We start from the raw sequence: 25,763 nt of genomic DNA, 5'->3' as shown, positions 1-25,763 counted from the left end.
TAGCTTTGACATACAGTAGGTCAAAGCTATGCACTAGCTTTGACCATAATTCAAAGCTATAGCATAGGTAGATCGAAGTACAAGCTTCAAGCTACGGTCTTACACTCGCTTTCTCCCTCATCTTTCTATCTTATCCGGTTCTTGAGTGTACAAAAGTTGAAATTTGACTTTAACCTATTTTTCTCAAGGTCAAGGTCATCATCTCATTTTCATTCCCATTGTCGCTGGAGAAATGTGCTTTTTGTTTCATCTTTTTATCTGCAACGGTTGCGAACAAACTAACGAACAAACGAACGAATGAATGGACCAACACTGACAATTACAATACATCACCGCTTTGAAGCGGAATGTAAAAAACAAAACATAACTCCCAGCTCCACTCAACAACCACACACGCAAACTTGATCAAATCAGGAGTGGAAGGATTTAAAACAGCTTTTTATTCTCTTCAGCCCTGAAACATTTCTCCATTAAGCTTACCCTGAGCAATCTCTCCCTTTTCCTCCTCTCCCATATTCCCCCTCTCTCTTACTCTCTCTAATCATGTTTTTTATACATTCCGGGCCAACTGTGGTGCCAGTGGCCATCTAGTTTCCTTCAAAATTACCCGCTGCCATATGAAATGGTACTTCACATGGTATAACTGTATGGCTTGAGTTTTATAGGTTTGGCTTTTCGTACGGGGCTGGGGCTGGAAAGACCTTGTACTGTATATGGAAGCTGGCTTTGTTTTCTCCATGAGATGGAATAAATTACACACAAAGACAATGCTGCAATAACACATTCCCACTATCTAACCTCAAACCCATCCCCTAATAATCAAATCCACTTCTGCAACTGAAATGATGTCACCATGCAATATTTTGCCAGAAGGCTAAACCACAAGAAGAACTTGTGAAGGCACAATGTAATGGTGACAATATGATCTGCTTTAGTATTGAGCATACCACTGAACCATACCGGCTGGAATAGATTGAGTCATGTCTGTTTTATTTGCCCATTTTAAAAATGAAAAGCCTACTTCCCTTTTAAGATTAAACTGCCCTCTATTTTGGTCTTCTGACAAATACCAGCATGGGCAGTAGACTGAGCAAAACGCACAAGGTGTGTGTCTGACTGCATGTTGGCACAAATTGTTCCCACTCTCTCCGTCCAATCAGCTCATTTTCTCTCAGCTGGACCCACTGAAGGGTGAAAACAGAGACGCAGTCAGTTTGAACGGCAAACAACACAGTCATTGAGATCAGCTTGAGGCCGGGTGGAAGGTTCATAGACTCCAGTATAGTTACAGTTTCACAGGCCAGTGGGCTGGGTGGATCTCACTCCTCAGTGAACCGAATGCCTGGAACCGCTAGGATGTTTTCTGAGTGTTGTGATGAATGTGTGGTGTCTCCAAACGAACATGAACTCTGGTTGTTTGGTGGTATTCATTTCAAATACTCAAACAACAAATCCAAATTCACTAGCAATAAAGGGTAAGCAAACACTGCACATAAATAAACCTGGAAGGTTTTCCACATAAAACCTTGCTGATGCCTTTAAATATCATGAATCATTAAATCCATACGTCACTCCATAAGCTTTTACAGTTCCAACTCGGTGTTTGCTTGTGTCCCTCCTATGAAAACTCCAGGTTGAGGGAGCCTAAAATCCCTAAAAATCCCACATGAAGATGACTCGCCTCCTGTGTGAGGCTCCAGAATTTAAGTTTTTCATTGTCGTTAGTTTTGTCACTGATCATTCCCACAAAACAACTTTAAATTAAACATGAAGACTGAAATAACCTCAGTGTGAGTTTTTTTTTCTTTTGCATTGTTTCATTATCACTTTAGCCCTGCTCGAATAACACTCATAAGAACACTTTGTGACTTACTAATTAAATTGAACATCTAACTCTATTTCTAGCATGTTCCTAATTCTCTTACTAAATACAGGATTCACACATTAGTCAGCACATTAATTAACACACTTTGTGGGCGCCTTGCTGAGCCTTTCCCACCAGTGACATCCACTGAAAGTCAAAGACACTTTAGATTACTTTCAAATGCTCAAGGAGATAAATTAACTACAGCAAATCCTTCTCAACATTTACATTCACAAAAGTTCTTGCTGCTGCAGCGTAGTTCTCACAGTCCAACAAGCGTTTTTAATACAAAGATTTAGGAGTCTGACATTTCAAAGAACGGGATCCAGATTCCTCTTGTAAATCTAAAGCAGCTTTCTGCCGATTAACATTCCCTGTTGGGTTGGGCAGAAAGTAAAATCATGACGCAAAATGAAGTGATTCAAACTTGGAAAAACAAAGTTTGGAGGAGGGCCTGGATTGTGATTAGGACTGGAGGATAGCTCACACTTTCAATCTCACAAACACAAACTAATCTTTGGACTGGGAAAACAGCTCAGGACTAGAAAACCAGTATCTTGATTGTTCACTAATGTATACACAAGCATACTAGAGAACACATTGTCTATTTGCGTCTCTGCATTTGCGACACGGTGTGGTTGGTGTTTATCAGATTCAGACAGAGGTACACCAAACAAAACCCCCCAAAAAAATAAAACTATTGTGAATGAAAAGCAAACATCCAAACCATACTTCAGTAAATATGAAGTGTGCAATATAGCAATAAAGTTATGAATTGAACTTGTGAGTAAGTCTAACAGTACAGACATCCAAGAAATAAAAGGAGTATCACATCAGTATCATGGTAAATTATGAGACTGCATTAAAAGAACCCCCAAAAAACTCCAACCTTTTATACAATCCTGCCATGGATAAATTCATGATCTATGGGCAGGGCAACTCAGCAGGGTTTTAGAGCAATGGACAGACCTTCATTCAAACACTGCACATCTCTTTAGTTCTCAGTAACGAAGAGGGCTGGGTCATTCACATCTGCCGGACTCTACTGTCGTCTGTGCTATTGTTGGCAACAACTGTCCTCAGTGTGATGACAGGAGAAAAGCGAGGGTTCTGTGATGGGAGGGGATGCATGTCGTCATATTGGATAGTTATAGTGGGCCGGATGCCTCCTGCAGTTAATCAGGGGATCTCTGTCACTGGATCGAGCGTGAGAGTGACATACTGGCAGTAAATCAGCAGACCACCCAACCTCAGACAGACAATGACATTCTGATGTGTGCAGTCTGACCACAGAGACATATTAGCCAACACTAAATAGTTGTAGGCGCAAGAAATTGATGTGTGATGGAGGGTACAAATCATGTGCCTTGCACTATTACAAGAGAGTTTGGTGGTGCTCTAAATGTTCTCTTCTCTGTGTGTGACCTGGGTGTGTTAGGGACCTGCAGGGCACATCAGCAGGTCCACCGCTATAGCAGGGGGCAATAAACTACCTTTAACCAGATCAGTCACCTCATTCAACTGGCTGTATGACCCATCTGACACCCAGAGAGGGTTTACAACTCACCCTTCACACTCACACACACCCCTCATACACACTGAACACAGAGGGAGTGTCCACACTTCAAGAGGCCTTCTAAAAAGGACCATCCTCATATCTATTTATTTCACCTCTTGACCCTCACATCTTTCACAACCACAAAGCAACCCTGAAAAACAAAAAGCCCGACAGTCTCACCCATGCCACTCTCCACTCTTTCATTAGAGACAATGTACCCATGTAGCAACTGCAGTGGAAAACACTAACAAAGCTTTACTGTGTCCATGTCATTATTACACACATGTGTACCTGGGGATATGGACCTCTCTGATGCCTCACAAGATGAGTATAAAAGAGTTTACAAGATAACAATGGAACTTTTTTGAAGAACGTTTTATTTAAAAAAAAGTTTTCAATCTAGTCAATTTTCTGCCATCTATTTTTGTTCAATATGACTCAAAAATGCTTCCAATAATTTAATCGGAGGAAAGATGCCTCTGGTTGAACCACTGATGAAACATTAGAAACAAGGCCCTGAGTAAACAAAATAAAAAAAACAAAAAAAGAATTATGTGTAACAACAAATTATACAAATACAGGCAGTGTAGATGTCAGATTATAAGTGTGTTATTACATTGTCATTTTTATAAATTTTTTTGGTTGGCTCAAAATATAAAAATAAGAAATAAAACCAAATTCAATCTCATTCTCAGAGTGGTCCTTCAGATTAAAAGATTCAAAGTTCTGCTTTTCAGCTTCAGTGAAAATGAAAAAAAAACAAAAACCCTGAAGAGACGTTTCGTTGCTATAGGGTTTCCCATCATTCTAATCACCACTACTGTACTCCTGACTTTTAAATACCAAGACAGATGATGTCATTAAAATACAAGGAGGGGGCACCTGCTCAAACATTCCTCGGCCCCTGCATGGCAGCAACACAAACAAAGTTGGAGGCTGTCTGTGTATGTGCGTGTGTGTGTGTATTTGTTGCTGTGTGTTCCCAGCTGTTGCCTCTGCAGGTGCTCCAGACAGGTTTGACTCAGTGTGTGCCACTGAAATATTTTATTAGGTCATCTCAACAACTTCAGACAGGTTTAATCTTTGTCTGTTCTAATGGGTCTGTCCATGTGTGTTCACACCTCTCAAAGTGTGAATCTGCATGAGTGTGTGTATCTGTGCGCCGTGCGGGTTATATGAGGCCGTGGGTCAAAGTGCCTCTGTAGACCACCCAGTGAAACTCTCTCTAAACAGCAAATGGGGAAAAAAAGGACAGCAGATGAGGAAAGACATTAGCCTGATAGACTGCTGCCTTTCTTGATCTCCTTAGTCTTCTTCTGCAAAATCAGAGCATTTCAACTAACTAAGCACCTTAACAAGCCATTCACCTTTTAATTGCTCAGCAATAGCGTGTGTGTGTGTGTGTGTGTGTGTGTGTGTGTGTGTGTGTGTGTGTGTGTGTGTGTGTGTGTGTGTGTGTGTGTGTGTGTGTGTGTGTGTGTGTGTGTGTGTCTTAATGTTTTTCTGAGTACTGAAGAGGGCCCAGTCAATTCACTTCAGCTAACATTCCCACAACTCTGCCCAAGCCACAATGGCTAAATAATAGCTGTCAGACTTTAACCTCTTCCTTACACACAAACCTACATTGTGGCCTTGTATATTCCATATACAGCTGCACAAAAATTTATAAAAACCTAGCTTCAAGGAAAATAATCAATAAATCTGGAGGGACATAGTTTTCTTGGATGAGTCTGTACTACAATGTAAATGAAATGGGGGATCGGGAGACGATGAAAAAGTTTCCACATTGTTCTATGGTCGGACTTGTAGTATGTGCTGAGTGTCAGGGTCTAACCACCATGAGTGTAGTTAGTAAATCATGACTAGTGAGAAGTGCAAGCCACATCCTGACCACACTTACTAAAACACACAATCCCCTCTGCCCTTCCCAAGGCTCAGACTGCACAGGAGCAAGACCCTTAAACAGCCAAGTGTGAATTCTTGTTGTTTTAGGGGATTTGTTTTTGTGTAACTGATTGTGGGACTATTCTTGCACATGCTCACTCAACTCCTGAGCAAACAGAAGAGTGACTGATCTGCTTCCATTCTTCTGTTCCCACTGTAGGGCCTGTCTGGGTGTGATGATGATGGGTGAGCAAGCATGTGGGCCCTGACGACCTCCATCACCATCCCCCTCCTGCGTTGGTACCATTTCTGCCTGCTTCACCATTTTTTTCTTGTTTCTGCTCCAACTTTTAGCTCATGCACTTCCAATCCATTTACGTTACAAACAGTAGCCCTTGCTTTGCCCTCTTGGGAAACCCCATGACCACAACTGGCTAGACAGACAGAAGGAGAGGTTCATGGGATATTTCATTCCACTCCTGGCAAAGTGTTCACAGTCGGGTTTTTGATTATAAAATGACTTAAGATGTTACAAAAAATGTGTTTCCCATAATCAAAAAAGCAGTAAACACACACACACACACACACACACACACACACACACACACACACACACACACACACACACACACACACACACACACACACACACACACACACAACCCTGAGAAGACTCCCAATCTCAAATTTCAGCCTGTGAACCCTTAGAAAGTCTTGCAGTGCGATAATAAGTTATGCTTTACCTTTTGCCTCTAGAGAGAAATATTTTTGGTTATAACATAATCAATAAAGATCATGGTACAAACCTGGGGAGAACATCTGGATGAGAATGGAGTTTCAATATTAAAAAAAAAAAATTAATGGTAAATAACAGAACACCTCTGGAGTTACCTGCCAAAGGCTTGACTGAAATCAGCAGTCATCCTCCCAACAACACCAACAGATTAACATTCATAAAAAAATGAAGGTCTAATCCCAATACCAGTTTTGACCCGACCTCTCCATTTTGTATGCTCCCCTGTAGGGTACTGTGTTCTGATTCTTTGGGGTGGCAGTGGCTCAGCGGTAGAGCAGATGTCTTGTAGAGAGATCGCCCCAACCATTGGCGGATCAAATCCTGCTCCCGCCAGGAGGGAGTGTGAGCTGACGGTGGGAGGTGTCAGCTCACCTCCCAGCCACTGCCGAGGCGCCCTTGAGCAAGGTGCCGTCCCCCCTACAAGCTGCTCAATTGAGGCGCGTTCCTGAAGCCGCTGCCCGTCACTCTACCTCCCGATGTGTGTTGTTTGATGTGTGTACTAACTGCATGCTTACAAGCCCCCATTGTGTGCTGTGTTCAGGGGGCCTGTGTACACTGATTGTCATAAACTAACACAAAGAACATGTAAAAACACCTGAGTGACTATGTAATTTCCCTGCGGGGATTAATAACGTGTACTTCTTCTTCTTAGGGTATCAAGGGGGCATGGATATCCAGTGCTTTGGACACCCCTTCAAACAGAGCATTTTTAGGTTCAGACTCAAAAGAAGTAGAAGATAGTGGTAGAAAATTTTGGAAAACTTTGGCAACCAAAGTGGTAAAAAAGTGAGGGTTTTTTTTTCCGTCACAAATAATCATCAAACACTGTTAAAAATTTGTAGGAATATGTAATTAATGTAGACCGAAAGTAATAAATGGATTGTTGAAAATCTCAATCTTTTCAGGCTTTTACCCCCTCATGCAGTTTTGGACAATAAACACGATGCATGTAGTTTGTTATTTTTTCAATTTATTCGTTCTTTCATTCAGTCTTTAGATTAGTCACAAGTTGATTATGGTAGCAAGCAACAGAGTGGTACAGGACTAATAATTAGCTTATGCTTGCTCTGGGGGGTCCTGTTGGGTTTTTCTGTCCGTTAAAGTGCTTTAAAATGTTTGCTGATGTGATTAAGCGCTATAAAAATATAGCTGGTTATCATTATTCAAAAAATCCTTGTGGTAGCAGTAAAGGGTGAATTGGATTTGGGCTACTGACTTTATGTTTCAAGTTATTGGGAGCCTGATTCTAACAACAGTCCTGTGTGGGAAGTCATTTTCTGACCCTCAGCAAGAAGACAACTGCAGTAAACCCCTTACAGAGAAATTCTGCAGGACAGGAGATGAAGGGGAGGATTGTTCTTTCAGCAGCTGGATTTTCAAACTGTGGTGACACAAAACTAGTTTGCAGTCGTACAAGCAGTCATGACAAAGATAGCTGGAACTGTGAGCCAGAGCGTCTTTGATGGAAAGCTGCAGGCAGAAGTACACAAGCCTAGACATGAATAGTACTTGACCTCATTGTGCTAGCCAGCTAAATTGTGACCTCACCACTCGAGCTATACCGACATGAATCGGTCAGAGGATAATTATGGCCTGTAGTGAAGCGGTGCAGTTGAGCCAAGAACCACTAGACAGGTTCATCTTGCTCTGATTTAGTTTTCTGTTCTTGTCACTGTCCCTTAATCCCTCCATTCATCCTCCCTCTCTTTCTTTTTCCACTTAGCTCATTGTTTGTCTGCAACTCTCACAGACTCAGGTAGATACATACAAGACGTATTTTCAGCACATGTGAGAGTCTTCACGCACACATGTTGAACTATTTTAAAAATATCGAATAACACTTTTACTCTCTCCTCTTTTAGACTCAATGTTAACTTGTGCCACATCTTATAATTATAGTCCATTGTAATTCATGTAAACGTGTTTTAGAATTAGTGCATTTTCCATTAATCTACAGTTAGAAATAAATGGCACACAAACATCTGTCTTTCATTCAGCCATGGACTCAGGTACACACACACACACACTCACACACACTGTCAGTATGTTATTGGTTTCATCATGCTATGCTCTGAGGGAGACAATAATGGGATTTCAGGGCTTTTGCACAGAGAATCAGGAGCAACAAAACAGATGAGTAGTAGAACAAAAGATGAAGGAAATGATGGAGACAGAAAGGGAGAGAAAGATGAAGCTCTTGAGAGATGTCTGTAAGGGCAAAATAAGAAGAGGGGCCTCTACTGATGTTAATCTGCCCCAGCAGGAGGCTGGAGATGATAGCCATCCATACACACAAAATGAGAGCTGAGGTTATGTCCTCACAGGGTGACATTTCGTATCATAAAGACATCCTGATGACATTGAGAAGAGTTACTTATCACACATACATTCAGGGGAAGAAAAATTCAGTGTGTTGATAATCGTTGTTTTACTGTTTGCTTCTAATCAGTTGGTGTCTCTATCTCAAGTGATTCTTGATTTTGTTCATGCATAAAACTGCAGCTCTGCCGGTGTTATCTTCCTCTGTTCAAAAGATAGAGCCAGAATGTTATCAGATATCCACAGAGATGCATCCAGACGTCTCCTGCCAGTATTTTCACATGTGGGCTTTCCTCTCCTGCCACACACTGCGTGCTCCATTGTTCTCCTGACAAAATCAGACCAGACTGTCTCTTGTTTGCTCACATGGAGTCAATACAAGTTCCATGGCTGACTTGTGTAAAAAACATAAAACTCTGCCAAAAATTTTTTTCTGCTGCTAAAAAGCTGCTAAAACTCAACCTTACTAGGGGTGGGGCTCAGCCCAGCTGGCTTGGTTTTGCAGTATTTATGACCTTCCTGCCCCTTACCCAGTCTTTACTCGTGGCACATCTGCCACCCCAACCCTCTCATGCAGCCAAATACTGCTTTTCATCACCTAACTGGATTGCTAAAAGGCTCCTTCCTTAGGGGACCTCACTGGCAGTGTGGAGTTACCTGCCAAATGCAGACTATCGACTGAAACACAAAGCGCAGAAGGTGCTGGCTCTTTCACTTATATGACAGAAAGGTGTGCTGACCTCTTGTATTCCACCACTTCCTTTTTCATGGCCTCTGTTGAAGCAATTGCTTGACCAGGTCTTACATTATATATTTACAGTCAGGCTGTCTTAGAGAGTGCCTTTACAACCCCTTTTAACAGAGGCACCATAAAACTGAGGCATTGACACAGTCACATGTTAGCAGTACTGTTACCTAAACAGACACCTTTTTTAATAGCAAAAACCAGTCACACTTCAGACAACTTGCCATGCGAGTGTAACAAATGTTTAACCCTAACATGTTTAATAATCCCAAAAGTCTAACAAAGTGTTGAACAGAATCAGATCGATGAGCTAAAGAACGTGTTAGTAAAACATGAAGAGGGGAAAACGGGGCACTGTGTGTCTGGCTTAAGGTCTGCTTAACTGCCGTCTGACTGACTTCCTCATCAACTTCCTCTGCTCTGCTCATATGGAGACACACGACTAGCACAAGATCACACTAAATACTAGTGGTTGTTTCGCTGTACGGCAAGTGTCAAGCCTAAAAAAATTCTATTTTTAACACCCTTAAAGGCATCCTTTCATCAGTGTGGAATTCTACCACATTCCCTATTTCCTCTGCAGACCCATCCCTCCACACTCCTAATGCTCAATAGGCAGATTATCAGCGTTCAAGAGGAAACTTGGTGTCCATAATTGGAGTATGAAGTCCAGCAATATGTGTGTGACCCTGCAGGGACACACAGATGGCTGACACAGCACACATACAATACACATAAACTGTGACTTAATATACAGCAACAAATAATTCAAGTTCAGCACAATGATGATATATGAATGCTATGTACAGATTTAAAACAGATTAATAGGAAAATACCCAGATAGAAATATCCTGTATGGAAACACAGTGATGCAAAAACAAAACATTAGGTCAATGTATTTTTATCGCAGCAGCTTTGTGCCCAGGCTGTTGAGCCACACGTTTTAAGCTTCAAACACACGACATACACACGAAAGCAAATACAAGTTTTTCATAGGAAACACATAGACGTGGTGATTATGTTCAGTAAGGAGTGTCCCCAGTCTGCTCCAGAAGTGCAGGCCAGACTGATGATGAAAGTTGCAGAATCATCATCTAAACTTTTGCATGTTCATTAAGTCTTAAATCACAAAACTGGAGTGAGTGGTGGGGAGACAGACCTCAATTCCACTAAAGTTTGCTACAAACTTTCCTTAATTACACACATCTTCTTTTAATTACTAAAAGGATGAGAAGTGTTTGTTTAGGCTGTGAGAAGAAATCCACATGTGGTGGATGTTCTGGGCAGACATCAACAACAGAAAGAGACCGAAGGCTGCATCCGAGGGTGTCCTGCCTTGACAGAGTCTGCTTTCCTGTACCAACATGTGTTCTCCATATGGTCCCAGTCTAAATGTGCCCCTTCCTTCCACAAACCACAAGGGAATTCCAGAAAGCCTTACTGTACATGAATTTGGTCCAAATATGCTGTGTGCGATGCTGTGGCTCTTCTAATCACCACATGTCAACCTGGGTGACCTTGATCCACAGGTGATGTGTTTAGGAGACGGGGTTGACCGGCTTGGCTGCAGATGGAAAAGTGAAGGTTTTGGAAGATACAAATTGAATTGTAGGATGTTGAATAAAAATTAGAGAGAGGACAATATACAGTTGAGATAAACAGAGACAGTTCCATATGTGAGGGCCAGGGCCAGAGATTGAAATCAAAAATCTGAAATGTGAAGAGACAACTAAAAAGTAGAGTCAGAGACGGTTGTGTGGGTGTGACTGTCAAAAAAACTTGGGGGATTGATTACGTATCCTGTGATGAGAGCAGAAATGAATGCGAACAAGCTGCTGAGCCGTGGTGTTAACGACATGTTGCTGCTTACAAATCTACAGGGTGAACACACTAACAATGAGGGAGTTTTCCCTGCCGCTGTCACCTATGCTTGTTCTGGAGGGTTCTGTTGGGTTTCTCTGTCAGTAAAAGTGCTTTGAAATGTCCCTTGATGTAATGAAGCGATTTAGAAATAAAAACTGATTGATCGATTGATTGATTCTAGTGTTGATGGAGGAAGACAAGTACGTAAGAGACAAAGAGAAGTGTGAAAACAGATAAAGTGAATGACTATAATGAAAATTTAAGCACAATTGAATTGAGAATGACAAAGTGGAAATCCTTTCTTCCGTTTTATTTTACTTGTAATTTGGATGCCATCACTCCACAGGAACGATCTTTACATTTGTGAAGAAAACCGTTATTATCTTTGTTGTTAGCTGTTGATTTCATCCTACAGACAGAAGGGGTAGCGCTCCCAAACCTCACTCTGCCTCTCCAAAGACATTTTTCAGTTGAATTTGTTCTCCTTTTTGTGAATCAGCTCACTGCCTCTAGCTGCTTGTTAAATCTAGTGTTTGCGGTGGCACACATAATAATACAACTTCAAAACGTCCCACTTCCATCCTATCCAATGAGAATGCCTCTTTAATACAAAATACCATTGAACCTTGCAATGTTGGTCCCAGTGGTGTCTAGAACAGGTTTCCCAAAAGGTGATAAAAGTTGGCTTTCCACCCCAGGAATCTTCCTCAATGGTGAGGAACCTTTTTGTTTAAACTGTATTGTGGAAAATGAGGCCAAAGGCCTGACGACCACACACAACTTCACAATGTCCAATCCATAGTGTTCTGTCCTCCAGGGCAAATTGGGCAGTGTCATTGCCAATTTATACTGCAGTGTTAATGGCAGTGGGCTTTGGATCTGTGTTTTCAGGCCTCATAATCCCAATGTAATGTTGTAATTAATGACCTCAAAAATACCTCAAATTTAAGTTTGTAATATCAGAGCGACCCTTAAATTACATTGGGGAGGAATTACTACATTAAATGACATTATACCCAAGGAGTAGCACCTTCCAAAAGTACTGTAACTTTGGGATTTGAGGCACTGAACTTTTCATAGCATATCTGGTCTAAAATCCCAATCATTTTATTTCTTTCTTAAATATCTGTAACCCTAAACCATATTTCCTGTGCTTTGATGGATTAATTACCTTAGTTCACATGTATTATGACAACAGCAGGAACTCAGACAACAATGGACCCAAGGAATCTTACACTTCCTGAAAGAGTAGGTCCTATGGCTATATTTTCACCATCAATCATCCCTCAATCAAAATTGCTGACAATAAACACGCGCACACACATTCATTATTCCATGGATAACATCAACATCAGAGGACAAAGACGAAGATAGGAAAGACAGGAAGACATCAAAAACAAAATAGTGCAGGAGAAATATCAAAGCATGTGGTCGCTTAATTATGATGGTATAACCTAACACACACACACACACACACACACACACACATCATGTGTGTGTGTGTGTGTGCACGCGAGCACACGCACACACTTCTGTCAACATTACGTTTGTGTGTGTGTGTGTGTGTGTGTGTGTGTGTGTGTGTGTGTGTGTGTGTGTGTGTGTGTGTGTGTGTGTGTGTGTGTGTGTGTGTGCGCGCGCGCGGGAGCACACACGCGTGTGTGTAACAGTGCATCTACAGAAAAGTGTGTTTACTTTTCCAGTGCAGTACATGAGGGTTGCTCCACACACACACTGCTGCTCTGACTCAACTGGACAAAGAGATCACTGACAGCATCACGACAAGCTCCTTCTTTCACTACATTTACAAAAACAACAGTTTAGACTTGCAGGAAAAGAGAAAATAACACGAGCTTCAAAGCCTTGCTTAAGAACATCCAAAAAAGGCCATGGCCGTTTTTTCAGTGAATGCAGCCCTTCCTTTGACGCACATGCGTTCAAAGTGGAGTCCTGCACAAACACAAATACTTCCTCCGTGACAGAGATCGGTCCCATCAGCCCAGCGTCACAGATCACTTTCAGAGAAGGCATGAGGACAGGCTCTCTCTGGAACCACAATAACTGGTTTCAGTTTTCCAGGATCACACACGACAGCTAATATCCACTGGTAATTACAACTCTGATTGTGATAGCTCAGGAGGACGAAGTTGAAAAATCATTGAGAAATCATTATCAGATATTTTCCCATACTGCCTCTTACTTATTAGGCTAGTGTTGCTACAGTAACTGTTAATGTGCCCAAGACTGACAACGAGGTTGATAATCTAGTCGCCAAATCCAAAGAGTCCATTTTTACATTTGCCCTCTGCATTTCTTCTCTGCATTTCTTCTATTATTCATTTGAAAAACTAAGGCTCTATAGCTCCTTATGCTCTGCATAGAACTGGCTTCACTCAACCTGTCTCTTCTTGCCATTTTGCATTTCCATTGAGTAAAAAGTACCTGCTACTTGGCGCTACTTCTTTTAGGCAATGTCCAGCAGGCATGGAATATCCCGCACAGCACCAATCAATGGCTGCCAGGCTCATACAGTAAAGCCACCATCACCAAGGTAACTCTGAATTGCAGGTGGTCTACAGATGCATTTCACATTAAAGAATATGCCACAGTAGTTTTGTGCAGAAGTTGGAAGCATTGTACCAGAGTTTCTAACATCAGACTCAGTTCCATCTGCATGATGTGCATCTCTGGTAGAATTCAATTAAAACATCCACAAATCACCTATGACTATGACATATCTATAATGTCTAGCACACATCACTGATAATTCAGCTTTTTAATTACAGTATGTTGTTTTGTCTCAAAGCCAGACTTAAGATCTCTCATTACGACCATCCAGGCAATTCAGTAAACCGTCACGATCAAGACTTCAGCCAGTCTTCCTGTTTCCCTCATTAGGTACTCCTGCTGCAATCACAACCCAATGTGCATGACGGATTCCCTCAAAAACCACAGCTAGGCCTCTGTGGTAACACATCTGACAAACTGGCAGCAGATTTTCCAATTTAAACAAGCTAAAGGTGCTCAGTGCCAATTTGAACACGCCCGTTCTCCTTTTATAGAATAAAACTCAACAATGACTTTCCAAGAATGTGTTTGGAAACAATAAATAACGATGCAAAGGTTTGGGTCTTCTAAAATATTCTGTCTGTTTCTGGGTCTCTAACAGTGTCTACTGCTCTTTTCTCTTGAGTATCTTTATTCCCCATCTTTCTTCACTTCCTCTTTATCAGTGCTTTACTGTAAACAGTTGTAAGAGGCATGACTCATGCGGCTGTAATGTAATAGAAGGTGTGTGGCTTAAAGTCAAAGTCAAATAAATTTAAAAGAAGACAAACTGTTTAGTTTAATGATTTGCTATTGATGGCACAAAATAGATGACGTCAAACGGAAGATGTGGAATCAGTGGGAGTTGCCTGAATCAATATACTGTGTTTCATAATACCAGACAATTCATCTGCAGTGTGAGATCTGTGAAAGCATTACTCACTGTTCTTTAAGGGTAGCTTCTATACAGAGACGAATGTTTGAGCACCCAAACATGAACGTATTGATATGAAGGAACATCAGCAGTGTAATGGGTCAGTGTTCTTACCGCTGAGACCAGACAAGAGGCTAGTGCAAAACAGTAACAAAGACCATCAGCATGTGTGTGTGTGTGTGTGTGTGTGTGTGTGTGTGTGTGTGTGTGTGTGTGTGTGTGTGTGTGTGTGTGTGTGTGTGTGTGTGTGTGTGTGTGTGTGTGTGTGTCTGTGTGTCTGTGTGTGTGTGTGTCTGTGTGTGTGTGTGTCTGTGTGTCTGTGTGTCTGTGGTCCACATAGGTACATGCACTTGCGCATGAAAACAAAGAATTTTTGAGTTTTGAGAAGGATAAACCCTTATAATCCACCAAAGCTATGTGATTTATGGTCTTAACTCAACACACACTGACCTGCTGACAGTGTTTCCTACAATGTTATCCTACAGTCATCTGCACAGTTATCTGGGCATAACACATGCAGATTTTCAGCATGTCAAACAGGCTTCACATAGGGATGAACGTGAATCAATTTCACAATAATATTAATGTCTTGACGTGTTTTCCGAACCTGGATTTGATCCTGCTCCAGATTTGTGGGGCTGGGAGTGTATTTTGAGAGTGCTGGTTTCCCCATATGTGTGACCACAATGCTGGGTTGCTTTCTCTGCATCTCTTTTGCCTGCTGTTCCCATGCCTCTTTCTGGCCTAAATACATATTTAGGGAAATACTGAGTGGCAAATCATATGCCCTGCTCTCTCGGTGCACCCAAAACCCATTACTCACAACCTCTTTATGACCTTTATAAAGCTGGAGCAGGGAGACTGAACTTTTTTTCATACTGGACCAAATCAAAGTTTATTTATTGGAGTAAATTGTGCCCTCATGTGAATGCACTCTTTCAAAAAGTTCCTGCTCCAGATCTATATGAGCCAGACAGAGCAGTACTTGACAAACATGATCAACTAGATGGGACTTTCGATGGTTACCAGCCTTGCTCAAATTCAAGTCACTGGTTGGACTGTTGCTGCAACAGCTAACTTAAGAAACAAACAGAGGTACAAAAACGTCTGTGAAGATCACTCAAGTCCCACAACAGCCCAAATGGGGCTGTGACTTAGAAATCCATTCAGCCAGTTCAGGCAGTGTTCAGGCATTATGTGTGCCAGTCATAAACATCAATGATTTCATAGCCACTTCCACTGTCCATTAGTAAAACTACTACTCTGCACTTTAAAACGCCTCACATTTATCTATCAATACAAATTATACCAGGAAGTGCTTGCTCTTGCTATTTCCTTTGCGGATAAAGGAAATACAAATGGACTCTGCTGTGTATTTGCACTTTTCAACAAATTCAACTGGTGCTGTGGAATGATTTGAACAAATACAAAACAGGCTAAAGAGGTTTCAGTGCATGTGTGTGTCCACAACTTCCCAAATTTGCTCACGCCAGTGTGTACATGAGTAATGAATAGGATCCTGGCACGTCCAAAACAGGTTCCTCTAATGCAATCCCTGTAGACCATAAGAAATAAACAGATAAAGATTAAGTGGATGTGAACGCAAAAGCAGAGGGGAAAAAAAGGGGAAGCCAAGAGTGAGCAAGAAAAGAGGGAGGGAGTTTTCAGAATTGTTATTGGAGCCGTAGAAGTCATTTCTGGCTTAAAGAGTTCCAGATGTGAGCCTGCCCCTGAGAAAGAAAAAGAGGCAGAAAATGGAGAGAAACCAAGAGAGAGGGAGGATTTTTAAAGCTAGGTCTTGTACATATACAGTATGTTCATTAGCCTTCATTCCATCTGAGACAACCTGGTTTGAAAGTGTGAAGTGGATATTGTCTTATGTCTAGGGTGACATAGGGACCCCAGCAGCTGAGGAGTAGCTGAAAGCCAGGATTAGGGTGTGGGGTGTCAGGTGGTAAGGTGGTAGAGGGACATGTGGCTTGCACAACCCAGTTTGGGCCTATAAAAAGCAAGGGTGGTCAGAATAATGGTTCGTTGTTATTACACACGCACGCACGCACGCAAACACACAAACACACAAACACACACACACACACACACACACACACACACACACACACACAGTCTTTTCTCAAAACCAATGACAGAACTCACCGAAATAGGCCGGTCAAAAACCAAACAAAACACATCTGGTTAAATACTGGGACAAAAGCTGCTCTTTAACTTTGCAATTAAATAGGTCGAACTCTAGCATATGGCCATAACAGACAAGTTCAACACATTGAGCTCTATTGTTTTAACAGGCTGAATTAGAGGGCACATTATGATGAATCAGTTAAAGATGCACGTTTGTGTTCCATGCTGACTAGTTTCAAACATTTAAGAGGCTGGCAGTGTCAGAGCATTCATTTCCCAGGCATACAAAGGTCCTCCTGTGTGATGGTGTCTTAACTTAGGTCAGTGGTGAATTCACAGCCCTATAATATTGTCCCTCTGCAGTTATCCCCTCTCTCCCGCACTCTCTGTTGTGAAAGTGTGCATGCCCAGTTTCCCCAGCATTTGTTTTCATTCGGTCTGCATTGGGCTAAGCTGCATCATCACACAACAAAAGGGCATTGTCTTGCAGTAAAAAGCCCTGCTCCAGGGAGCTAGTAGTGGGCCACAAACAAAGGCTGATTACACTGTCCCAACACAAGCTCATAATTCAACACAACATTGAAAGAGCGCTGTGGGTCCGCTAGAATTTCACAAAAGTGAAAGAGAAGGATAACTAATTGAGGAGGGAGGTGAGGGTGGAGGAAACTAATTGACAGGGCAGGAAACTAATTGACAGGGCAGAAGAGATGAAGAGTGATGTTATACACATGGAGATGGTTCTGGGTGCAAATAATTTGTGCAACAGGAGGTGACCAGGAGTGAAAGGTGACTAAATTATTGGGGTTGGGGGCGGTTATGAAGTGCACAGCCAAAACAGTAGGACAAGTCAGCATAAACAGAGAATTGTGGCTACAGACAAGCCCCCTGCCTGTCCTCTCAAAAGTCTCTGCACCCCAAATCACAACAGCAGACCAGGACTGACATGCAAGGACTCAATCTGGCAACTGACCAATGTGAAGTATTACATCTAATTTGGCAACTCAACACAGGACACAGAGTCATTTCTCCTTCAGCAACCCTGGTCTGGGAGAAAATACTTTCTTTGTCCATTTCAGTTGCCTCTGCAATGTTATTTTCCTATTCTGACGAGTCCAATTAGTGATGAATCGATCAAACGCTCACGCACAAAGAGCTGCTTTTGTATCCAGCAGCAGGCCTCGGTTCACGTTTTCCACTCTGTGAGCAACTGGAAAGTGTTGATGGGCACTCTCCATGGAGTGTGTGTAACCAAAAAAAGCAGTTTGGGTGAATTTTGACATTCGCCTTCAGAAAATACAGTACATGTGTGTAATTTGCATCAAGTTAGACCAATAATAACTCGTTGATTTAATAAATGCACTGAAAAAAAAAGTATAAGTGTTCTTACCATTGGCGTTCTTCCCACAGATGAGGTGTTCGTAGTGCTGCAGGACTCCCCACAACTCTGCATCATTGTTGACCACCATTTCTAGGGTCTCTGCGCTCACCTGGGCGCAGGCTGACCCTGAATCAGGACCTGAATGACCCCTCTCTGACATCAGCACCCGGGCTCCTATCTCCTCAACCAGGGCTTCCATGCATGCGGTCAGGCATATGGCTGCATACTCGTGGATGCGCACAGAGATGCGGGTATCCACCATCCAGCGGAAGAAACGTCCCACGGAGAAAGAGAGGCCGCAGCGGGCCGATTTGCCCTTCCTCAGCAGCTCCCCAGCGCTCATGCAGTACATGGAGATAGCCTTGACGGTGGCAGAGACACAGTGGTCGGCCAGTGCCCAGCTGAGCACCAGCCTCATGGCGCTCTGCACCTCAAAACGCGTGCAGCGACAGTGCATGACGCTGAGCCGCTGAGCTTCTCTGGAGATGCGGATCAGAGCCCTGCGGAGGAGGGCGGACAGTCTTCTCACGGCCTCCGGGGAGAACACCGGTGCAGGTGCCCCTTTCAAGGTCCCACTCTCCGCCACTTTACGCAGTATCTTGGCCACCTCCTCTTCCATCCAGGGGAACTCCTCCAGCTCAGGTAAACGGGGGCACTTGGAGAAGATGTCTTCTGGGTCTTCGGGGAGGACAGTGTTGACCGTGTCCCAGCTGTTGTTCCTGCTGTTCATGGAGCCGGAGTAGTACCACCAGTTCCCCCTGTGGGGGGCCGTCATGAAGGCCTGTGAGTTGGACTTGGAGGAGGATAGGCTGAGGGATTTGCAGGAGTCCCCAGCCCCGTATCCAGAGTCCAGCGTCAGGTCCTCCAGGGTTTTCATGTGGACGTTGCTCAAACCAGCCATGGTGGTTGTTAAAAGTCCTCTTATGGAAGTTTTGAGGAGCAGCAAATCTCGTTAACGGTTTGTATGGAAGTCGATTAAAGCAGCAGTCGACACTCCCGTCCCGAGTGGACGAACTGGTTACACCGCGCAGCGCCTGTCAGTCATGCTGAACAGAGTTCGGTGCAGGACAGCGAAGCCACACAGCTGCACAGGCAGAAGGAGTCAAATGTGAGATAAAAACCGCCTCATATAGTCGTTAACAAACGAGACAACGACGGGGGGAAAAAATAAATAAAGTTTAGTGAGTGTACCTGTCTCACCTTCCCCCCAGGTAGGGATTTAAACTTTCCGGAGTCTTTTAAAAAAAACGACGAAACGTCTCCCCGCTCCTTAAATATAACCTCACCCACGTTCATTAAACTGTTTCTTTCTCAGCACTTCGACGAACACAAATTGTTTCGCTTTCATTTACAACCCGAGAAAAGTCCGACTTCACCTCTTCATCCCTCTGCCTTCCACGTTGGGTAGAGCAGTCTGTTGTAAACGCTCAGCTACAGATGTGCGAGGGGCGGGATCGTTCATGAATGACAACACGGAAGCGGCGCGAGCAACCAATCAGAAAACGTCTCAGTCCCACCCTCGTCAATTAAGACCCGCCCCCAAAACTTTCCTTTTTAAACTTACCATCAAACAAGTTCCCTCCCCACGTGTGACCTAAATATGTCTGCAGTTGCCTTCAGGCAAGAATTAAATTACTTTTTTCAACATTCACAGAAAGCACTTCGAATGACATTATATCAAACAGTTGTGTGATCGTTGTACTTTTTTCCAGTCAGTATATTGCAGCAATTTTGTGATAATATCACGTAATGAACAGCTGTATCACTAACTATCAGTTATTATCATAATAGGCCTGAGGGGCTTCTTCTGGTCTTGTACAGATCCAAACTGCTCACCAAGAAGGTCACTTGCTGTATCTGCTGGAGTTCTGGTGCGGGTAGCTTGACATTTAACCCTGAACACACACACACACACACAAACACACACACAAACACACACACACACACACACACACACACACACACATACACACACACACACACACACACAGATAGCATGGGGTGAACTTGATCCATACCACAGCTGCGCGAGGTCTCGATGAGGTATGTGTGCAAGTTGTGATGGCCAGAACCCTGCGTGTCTTCTGATGTCATGTATCAGGGAGGTCAACTGGACTGAAAACGGACTCCCCAATAATTAATCTCACTGAATGATTCATAGAATGTGAGTGTGTGTTCAAGAGTCAGGTTTTCCACTTCATTCACACACACATACATGTATGCTGTGTGTATCACGTACAGTACCATGAAGTCTCGTATATGTGAAATGAAGCAATTATTGGATCCATTTTTACATTGTGTTGAAATGTCACAGGAATGCAGGGTGTTTTATTTAGCCACATTATGTAGTCACTTTGTCACAATGGAGCCACATTACCTGTCAAGGGCTGAGTTATGAAGGGCAAGTACTCACAGGCTTCTTCAGCATGATTGCTTCTTTTTTTGCACCTCAAGCATGAAACAGCACAACACCAGGAACAACTAGAACCAATGCAGGCACAGACTGCAACATCTTGTGAAAACCCTGAATTCAAAATTTTACCCTGACCTACTTGCATAGGTCAAAGATCAAAGCTAGTGCTCTGACCTCCTTTCATGGATCAAAGCACTAGCTTTGATCTATGGTCTTACTCACAATGGCCTTCTCCCTCATCTTTCTATCTTATCCGGTTCCTGGACCGAGTTTTCTCAAGGTCAAAGTCCTCATCTCATTGTCATCCCCTTTGTTGCCCGAGCAATGTGCTTTTTGTTTCATCTTTCTATCTGCAACGATTGCGAAAATATTTGTTGGGCAAACTAACGAAATGGACGGAAGAATGACCACTTACAATTACATCATCGCTTGGAAGCGGGATGTAACAAACTGAACACACCCTTTGTATTGATTCCAAACTGAAGTTTCACGAAATGAGTTGTTCAGCTTTTGTTATGGGAGCAAGAGCTGCTCCATATTTAACTTTATCTCTGCTGCACTGCTACTGAAGGAACACATGCATATCATATAGCATTCTAAATGAAATGATTAAAGGTTTGCATGAATTTGGTTAGCAGATTACAAGATGTCTTTCTTATGATCCTTTAAAAGCCTTTAAAATGTACTTTCAGTTAAAAGCCCAAGCCTCAGCCAATCAAAGTAAACACAACTCCACCTCTTGCGTCATCACAAGGGGCTTCACAGATTTCAATTTTGGTTAAAGACTGCAGATGAGAGATTAGCTAATGTGCAAGCAAGAAGCCATGAATGAACTCCAGAAGATAACTGGTCTGCTTGTGCACAATTTGGTTTCATTTAAGTCACCAGAGGAATTTCCTCAGATCTATTAAGATAATTATTGATGGGATTTCTACACATTTCTTTTTTCAAGTGTATTTAATTGGGATGAATCCCTTGAGATGTTCATTTTGTTTCTGAGGAGGTTCCATTAGTTACTGAAAGGACACAGATGTTCATTAGATGATACAGCATCATCATGTAATCAGTGATTACTAATCACTGTATACTTGGGAACAAATATGGTCGACAGACAAGACCGTCCCCTGTGGAAATACATTTACATTTGGTGAATCTGGCTGGATGTGACTTTTCCATCTCAAATATTATTCACTGAGAAACCACTCAAAGTACAGAATGCATTTCATCCAAATTCCAGAAGTCATCCAATCACCAAGCCTCTGCCTGTATGTGGGTGGACCACCACCATGTGGTCACATCAGGGATACATAATCTTTTCTTACTCATTTGTTCTACATAGTATCCTGAAAAATGTCTTAAATGAGACAACGTAAAAGCAAATAAATTGTGGATGTAAGCATAAAATTTTATTTGCAAAAAACCAAAACAACAAAATAAAAGTACAGTACATTCTTAAAACCTTTTCTCTACAAAACAATTTCACAGAAATTACCTTGGAATGTATGCTCCTCTTTATCTTTATCTGTGTTTCTTAAATATATATATATATATATATATATATATATATATATATATATATATATATATATATATATATATATATATATATACACACACACACACACACATATGTATATGTACGTATTTTATATTCATTAAATATTCAAATGATCAGTGTTAAATGATTTATAGTACAGACCTTTTTCCTTTAGAGGCAAAGAAAGGGTCTTGGAGGGCATCTTGACAATCATATCGTCAATAACAGATCATTATCTCTCAGCTAAATATGAGTCTATCCTTGAGTCTTCCAGTCACTTCCCATCAATATAAGTACCATGTTGCATAAACAGAGGCATTAGGAGCCCGGCCTCCAGCCAAGCTTAGAGAGGAGGTGGGGTCCTGCTGGACTGCAGCTGTCATTAGTACCATCTCAGCCAGTTTGGAAGACCACTCCTTCCCGCGTCTAAGTTAATATGACAAACACACAAATCTGTTTTCGACTGAAGACAAACACGTTTCCTCTCTTTACAGTGTATCTGAATTTACAGTGACATCACAGCCTGCTGATAAATAATAGTTTATTTGTCTATCCCATTCCTCCTCTGCCATTAGTTTAAAAACTGCCTGCAGCCAAACCCTGATAAAGGCACACATCTGTGAAAACTTTTCCACATTATGTCCAGCTTGTATTCTGGTATTCTTTCGATTGTAGCTTTACAGAAGCTTAAGGAGGGTGTCAGTGTTTATATGCCTATCTTCAGTTTTAACATGAGGCATATTTTAATCACTAAAATCCAATATTTAAATTGTGGTTCAGAAAATAGTAGCATGATGGTTTTAAATTACATGTTGTTCTCTGTCCCCCTTCTGTTAGGAGTTTTATAGTTTAAAATGAGGTTACATACTAACGCTAGTGTTTGAACTTGAGAACTGAATGTTTTAGAAGAGAAGATAGCGCCCCGGATGTCAATGCAAACATACAGCAGTCAGTAGGAGAAAATCAATTTTAATTAACTCAAAGCATGACTGGTTTAGTTGAAATGCCTATTATCAAAGTCAAATTGATTATGTCATAAGGTAGCATTAACATGTGCATATTACATAAAACTAAACAAAATAAAATTTTGTGACTTTGAAATGGCAGCCAGAGGGGATGGGGTGTGTGTGTAAAGAAGGCAAATCTCTTTGGAAAATGTGCAATTACTGACTGGAAATTGGTCTTTGTTTCATGATATCAGATATTAAGGAGAACCTCAGTACCTCTGTCTTACAGGTCAACGATATCCAACAGGTAGTAGTGATTGTATTTATATATATATATATGGTATATACTCTTCACCGAAGACAGAGCTCCTCTACTCAAGCTACACCACCATGTCTCAGTGTAGCTGGAAAACATCTCAACACACATTCAATTAGGCTCCCATGTGGGAGTGTGTTAGAAAAAAAGATCTTAGGTCGTCTTCACCTGTCTTTGTTAGAAAAAATGTGCTTCCTGTCATCAAAAGCGCACAAAAGCGGCAACACACACAAGTACTGGCGCCCACACACGCACGCACACGCGCACACACACGCACACACACACACACACACACACACACACACACACACACACACACACACACACACACACACACACATACAGAGCTGCTTTCCAGTCTTTCTACAAGCATTGCACCAAAATCAGGATTGAGAGGAGGAGAACAAAAATAACTCCCTTATCCCTGTACAGTAGTTCAATCAGGCGAAGCGACTCAGCTCCATTGGCCCAAACGGCAGAGTTCAGACTCCATTTCCTTGTAAAGACAAGTGTAGAGAAGGGGCCCATGGCAAAACAGAGGTTTTCCTGACTGGAGCCCAGTTTAAAAAAGAGGCAGAGCTCAGGCGGAGAGCGAGTTCCAACAGGTCTCATTCACACCCAGTGGAGCTGCTGACAGGTTCAGAATCCTCCAATCAGTAAAGAGCGCGCTATCCTTTAGGAGTTTTCTTATTCTGCGCGTTCCACATGCCTCGTTTGGAATGGTAGTAGTGAAAGAAGTTCCTCAAACGTAGTCTCTCTACTTCCAAACCATTTTGCAGTACCCTAGGTTGGGAAGGAATGAGAAACACAGGATTAGGACAAATGTTTTCATAATTTTGGTGAACATTAAAGAAACATATCTGTCTGCCTGTCTGTACATTTGACATATTAACACAATATTTCCAAGGATATGTTGTGTTAACAATTATAGTAGTTGTGGAATGTTTAAAAAGCAGAAGTACAATAGCTCTGCCTATCTTCAATATTCTGTTCAGTATCTATCTAGACACCCAGCTGGCCTTCATCTATTTCTTCCTGTTCTCAATTATTCATCCCTCAGAATTCTGCTGCCTTAAAAATGCAACTGAGAACAATGAATAGCTTTTTAAACTCATAATTTAATACGTCGTTTTCAAGGCCATGATAATAAAATTACACCCAAACCTATTATGAAGTCAGAAATGTGAGAAGCAAATTAGACTGACAATATCCGTACCTTGAAAGCTCAATACGTAAATGAGATAAAGCCTCATTTTGTAAAGCAACCTTTTAAAATAGTGATTCAACATTGAACCTTAAAAGGAAATTTAAAAAGCAGCAGCTTTGATGTTAATGTAAGAGAGTACTGCACACGCAGAATATTTGTTGTACCCTTTTAACAATGAATGTGCACATTATTCATGTTCAGAGATTACAATGTAGACATTTATTACTTACATTTAAATGTTTTATAGTGATAGTAATGGCATGTAAGATACTAGAGATAGGCTTAGTCTTTGAACACTCATACAACATAAAACACCTCTGTTCAACCAACTAATATGAAGTATATCATATTTAACAGCTAATTAGTCAGTAATCTTAGAGCTGAGCTTACAGTCTCAAGAACAGCTAACTTTGTAACCTTGTAGCAAAATGCATGATGACTTAATCACTCAGTCCTGGTGTTGGGTTACCTGTCCAGGAGCTCCCAGTCCTCTCCACCCCAACGGTCTTTGAATTCCTCTGTGTTCATGCCCCCAACCTTATCAAAGTCAGACTTATAGATTCCAAAGAGGCCAAAGCCATTCACCTCCCAGTAACCTATGGAGAGAACAAAAGGGAAAGTTCAAAGGAGCGACTGGTGTCATTGCACGCCATTGCACCAACAGTGATTAGCTTGAAAGGAAAGCCTGATCCTAATGCAGCACGAGCTTGTGATTCTGAAAGTACACTGTGTTTAATATGTATATAAATAGAAAACTTGTGCTGAGAATTCAAAGTGGCCATCTGTATCTGTGTAGGAGATTGAGTAAAGAGCCAAACAAAAAACTGGGATTCTATGTTATTATATACTATAAGTAAGTGAGATTATTCCTGCATGAGAGAAGATGTGTGTGTGTGTGTGCATGTGTATGCGTGTAGTGTGTGCTACCATCAGGCTCCTTTGGCGAACTTCCGCAGCCGAGTCTCATGACAATGGGAGCGAAAGCGAGGCGTCCCTCCACACAGTGCTTCCTGATGCTCTCCAGGATGTTAGGAGGGAAGTGGATGTGCAGATCGCATAGGAACACGATGCTGTGACTATCCTGGAGGACAAAACACACAGACACACACACATTTCATGCAATGTAAATAATCTTTAACTCATTTATTCACTTTTACTGTATGATTACTGTATATTCATTTATTTGCCTGTGAATAAAGGAGTGTGTGTTAATGGGTTTGAGTTGATAATTCCATGCATGAGCTGACTGGTTCAAATTTGTGTGTTCTTGAGCAGAGAATCACAGTCATCAAATATTAGACTCAAAGAAAGTTGAGAAG

At 41.9% G+C, this 25,763-nt stretch overlaps 2 protein-coding genes across 5 annotated transcripts in view; both read right to left on the bottom strand.

The window, feature by feature from the left end:
- abtb2b (ankyrin repeat and BTB (POZ) domain containing 2b) overlaps window positions 1–19,417 on the bottom strand; it is a 39,557-nt gene extending 20,140 nt beyond the window's left edge. For 2 of the 4 annotated variants that reach the window (XR_011035163.1, XM_068312849.1), the window contains exon 1: window positions 18,034–19,417. Coding sequence is in view for 3 of the 4 variants with exons in the window: in XM_068312849.1 (XP_068168950.1) it covers window positions 18,034–18,925 (892 nt within the window). In the remaining variant the exon portion in view is untranslated. The remainder of the gene's footprint in view (window positions 1–18,033) is intronic. The other 2 variants (XM_068312850.1, XM_068312851.1) reach the window with 2 other exon arrangements.
- A 2,682-nt stretch (window positions 19,418–22,099) lies between these two features.
- b4galnt4a (beta-1,4-N-acetyl-galactosaminyl transferase 4a) overlaps window positions 22,100–25,763 on the bottom strand; it is a 115,524-nt gene continuing 111,860 nt past the window's right edge. The window contains exons 18-20 of the mRNA XM_068314167.1: window positions 25,372–25,525; window positions 24,914–25,040; window positions 22,100–24,020 (exon numbers count right to left, since the gene is read on the bottom strand). Of these exons, the coding sequence (XP_068170268.1) occupies window positions 23,906–24,020; window positions 24,914–25,040; window positions 25,372–25,525 (396 nt within the window). The 3' untranslated portion in view covers window positions 22,100–23,905. The remainder of the gene's footprint in view (window positions 24,021–24,913; window positions 25,041–25,371; window positions 25,526–25,763) is intronic.

The sequence above is a fragment of the Antennarius striatus genome, chromosome 4, assembly GCF_040054535.1.
Source record: "Antennarius striatus isolate MH-2024 chromosome 4, ASM4005453v1, whole genome shotgun sequence".
Lineage (NCBI taxonomy): Eukaryota > Metazoa > Chordata > Actinopteri > Lophiiformes > Antennariidae > Antennarius > Antennarius striatus.
Note: the sequence above shows the minus strand (reverse complement) of the source record. Positions and strands in the feature narration are given on the sequence as shown.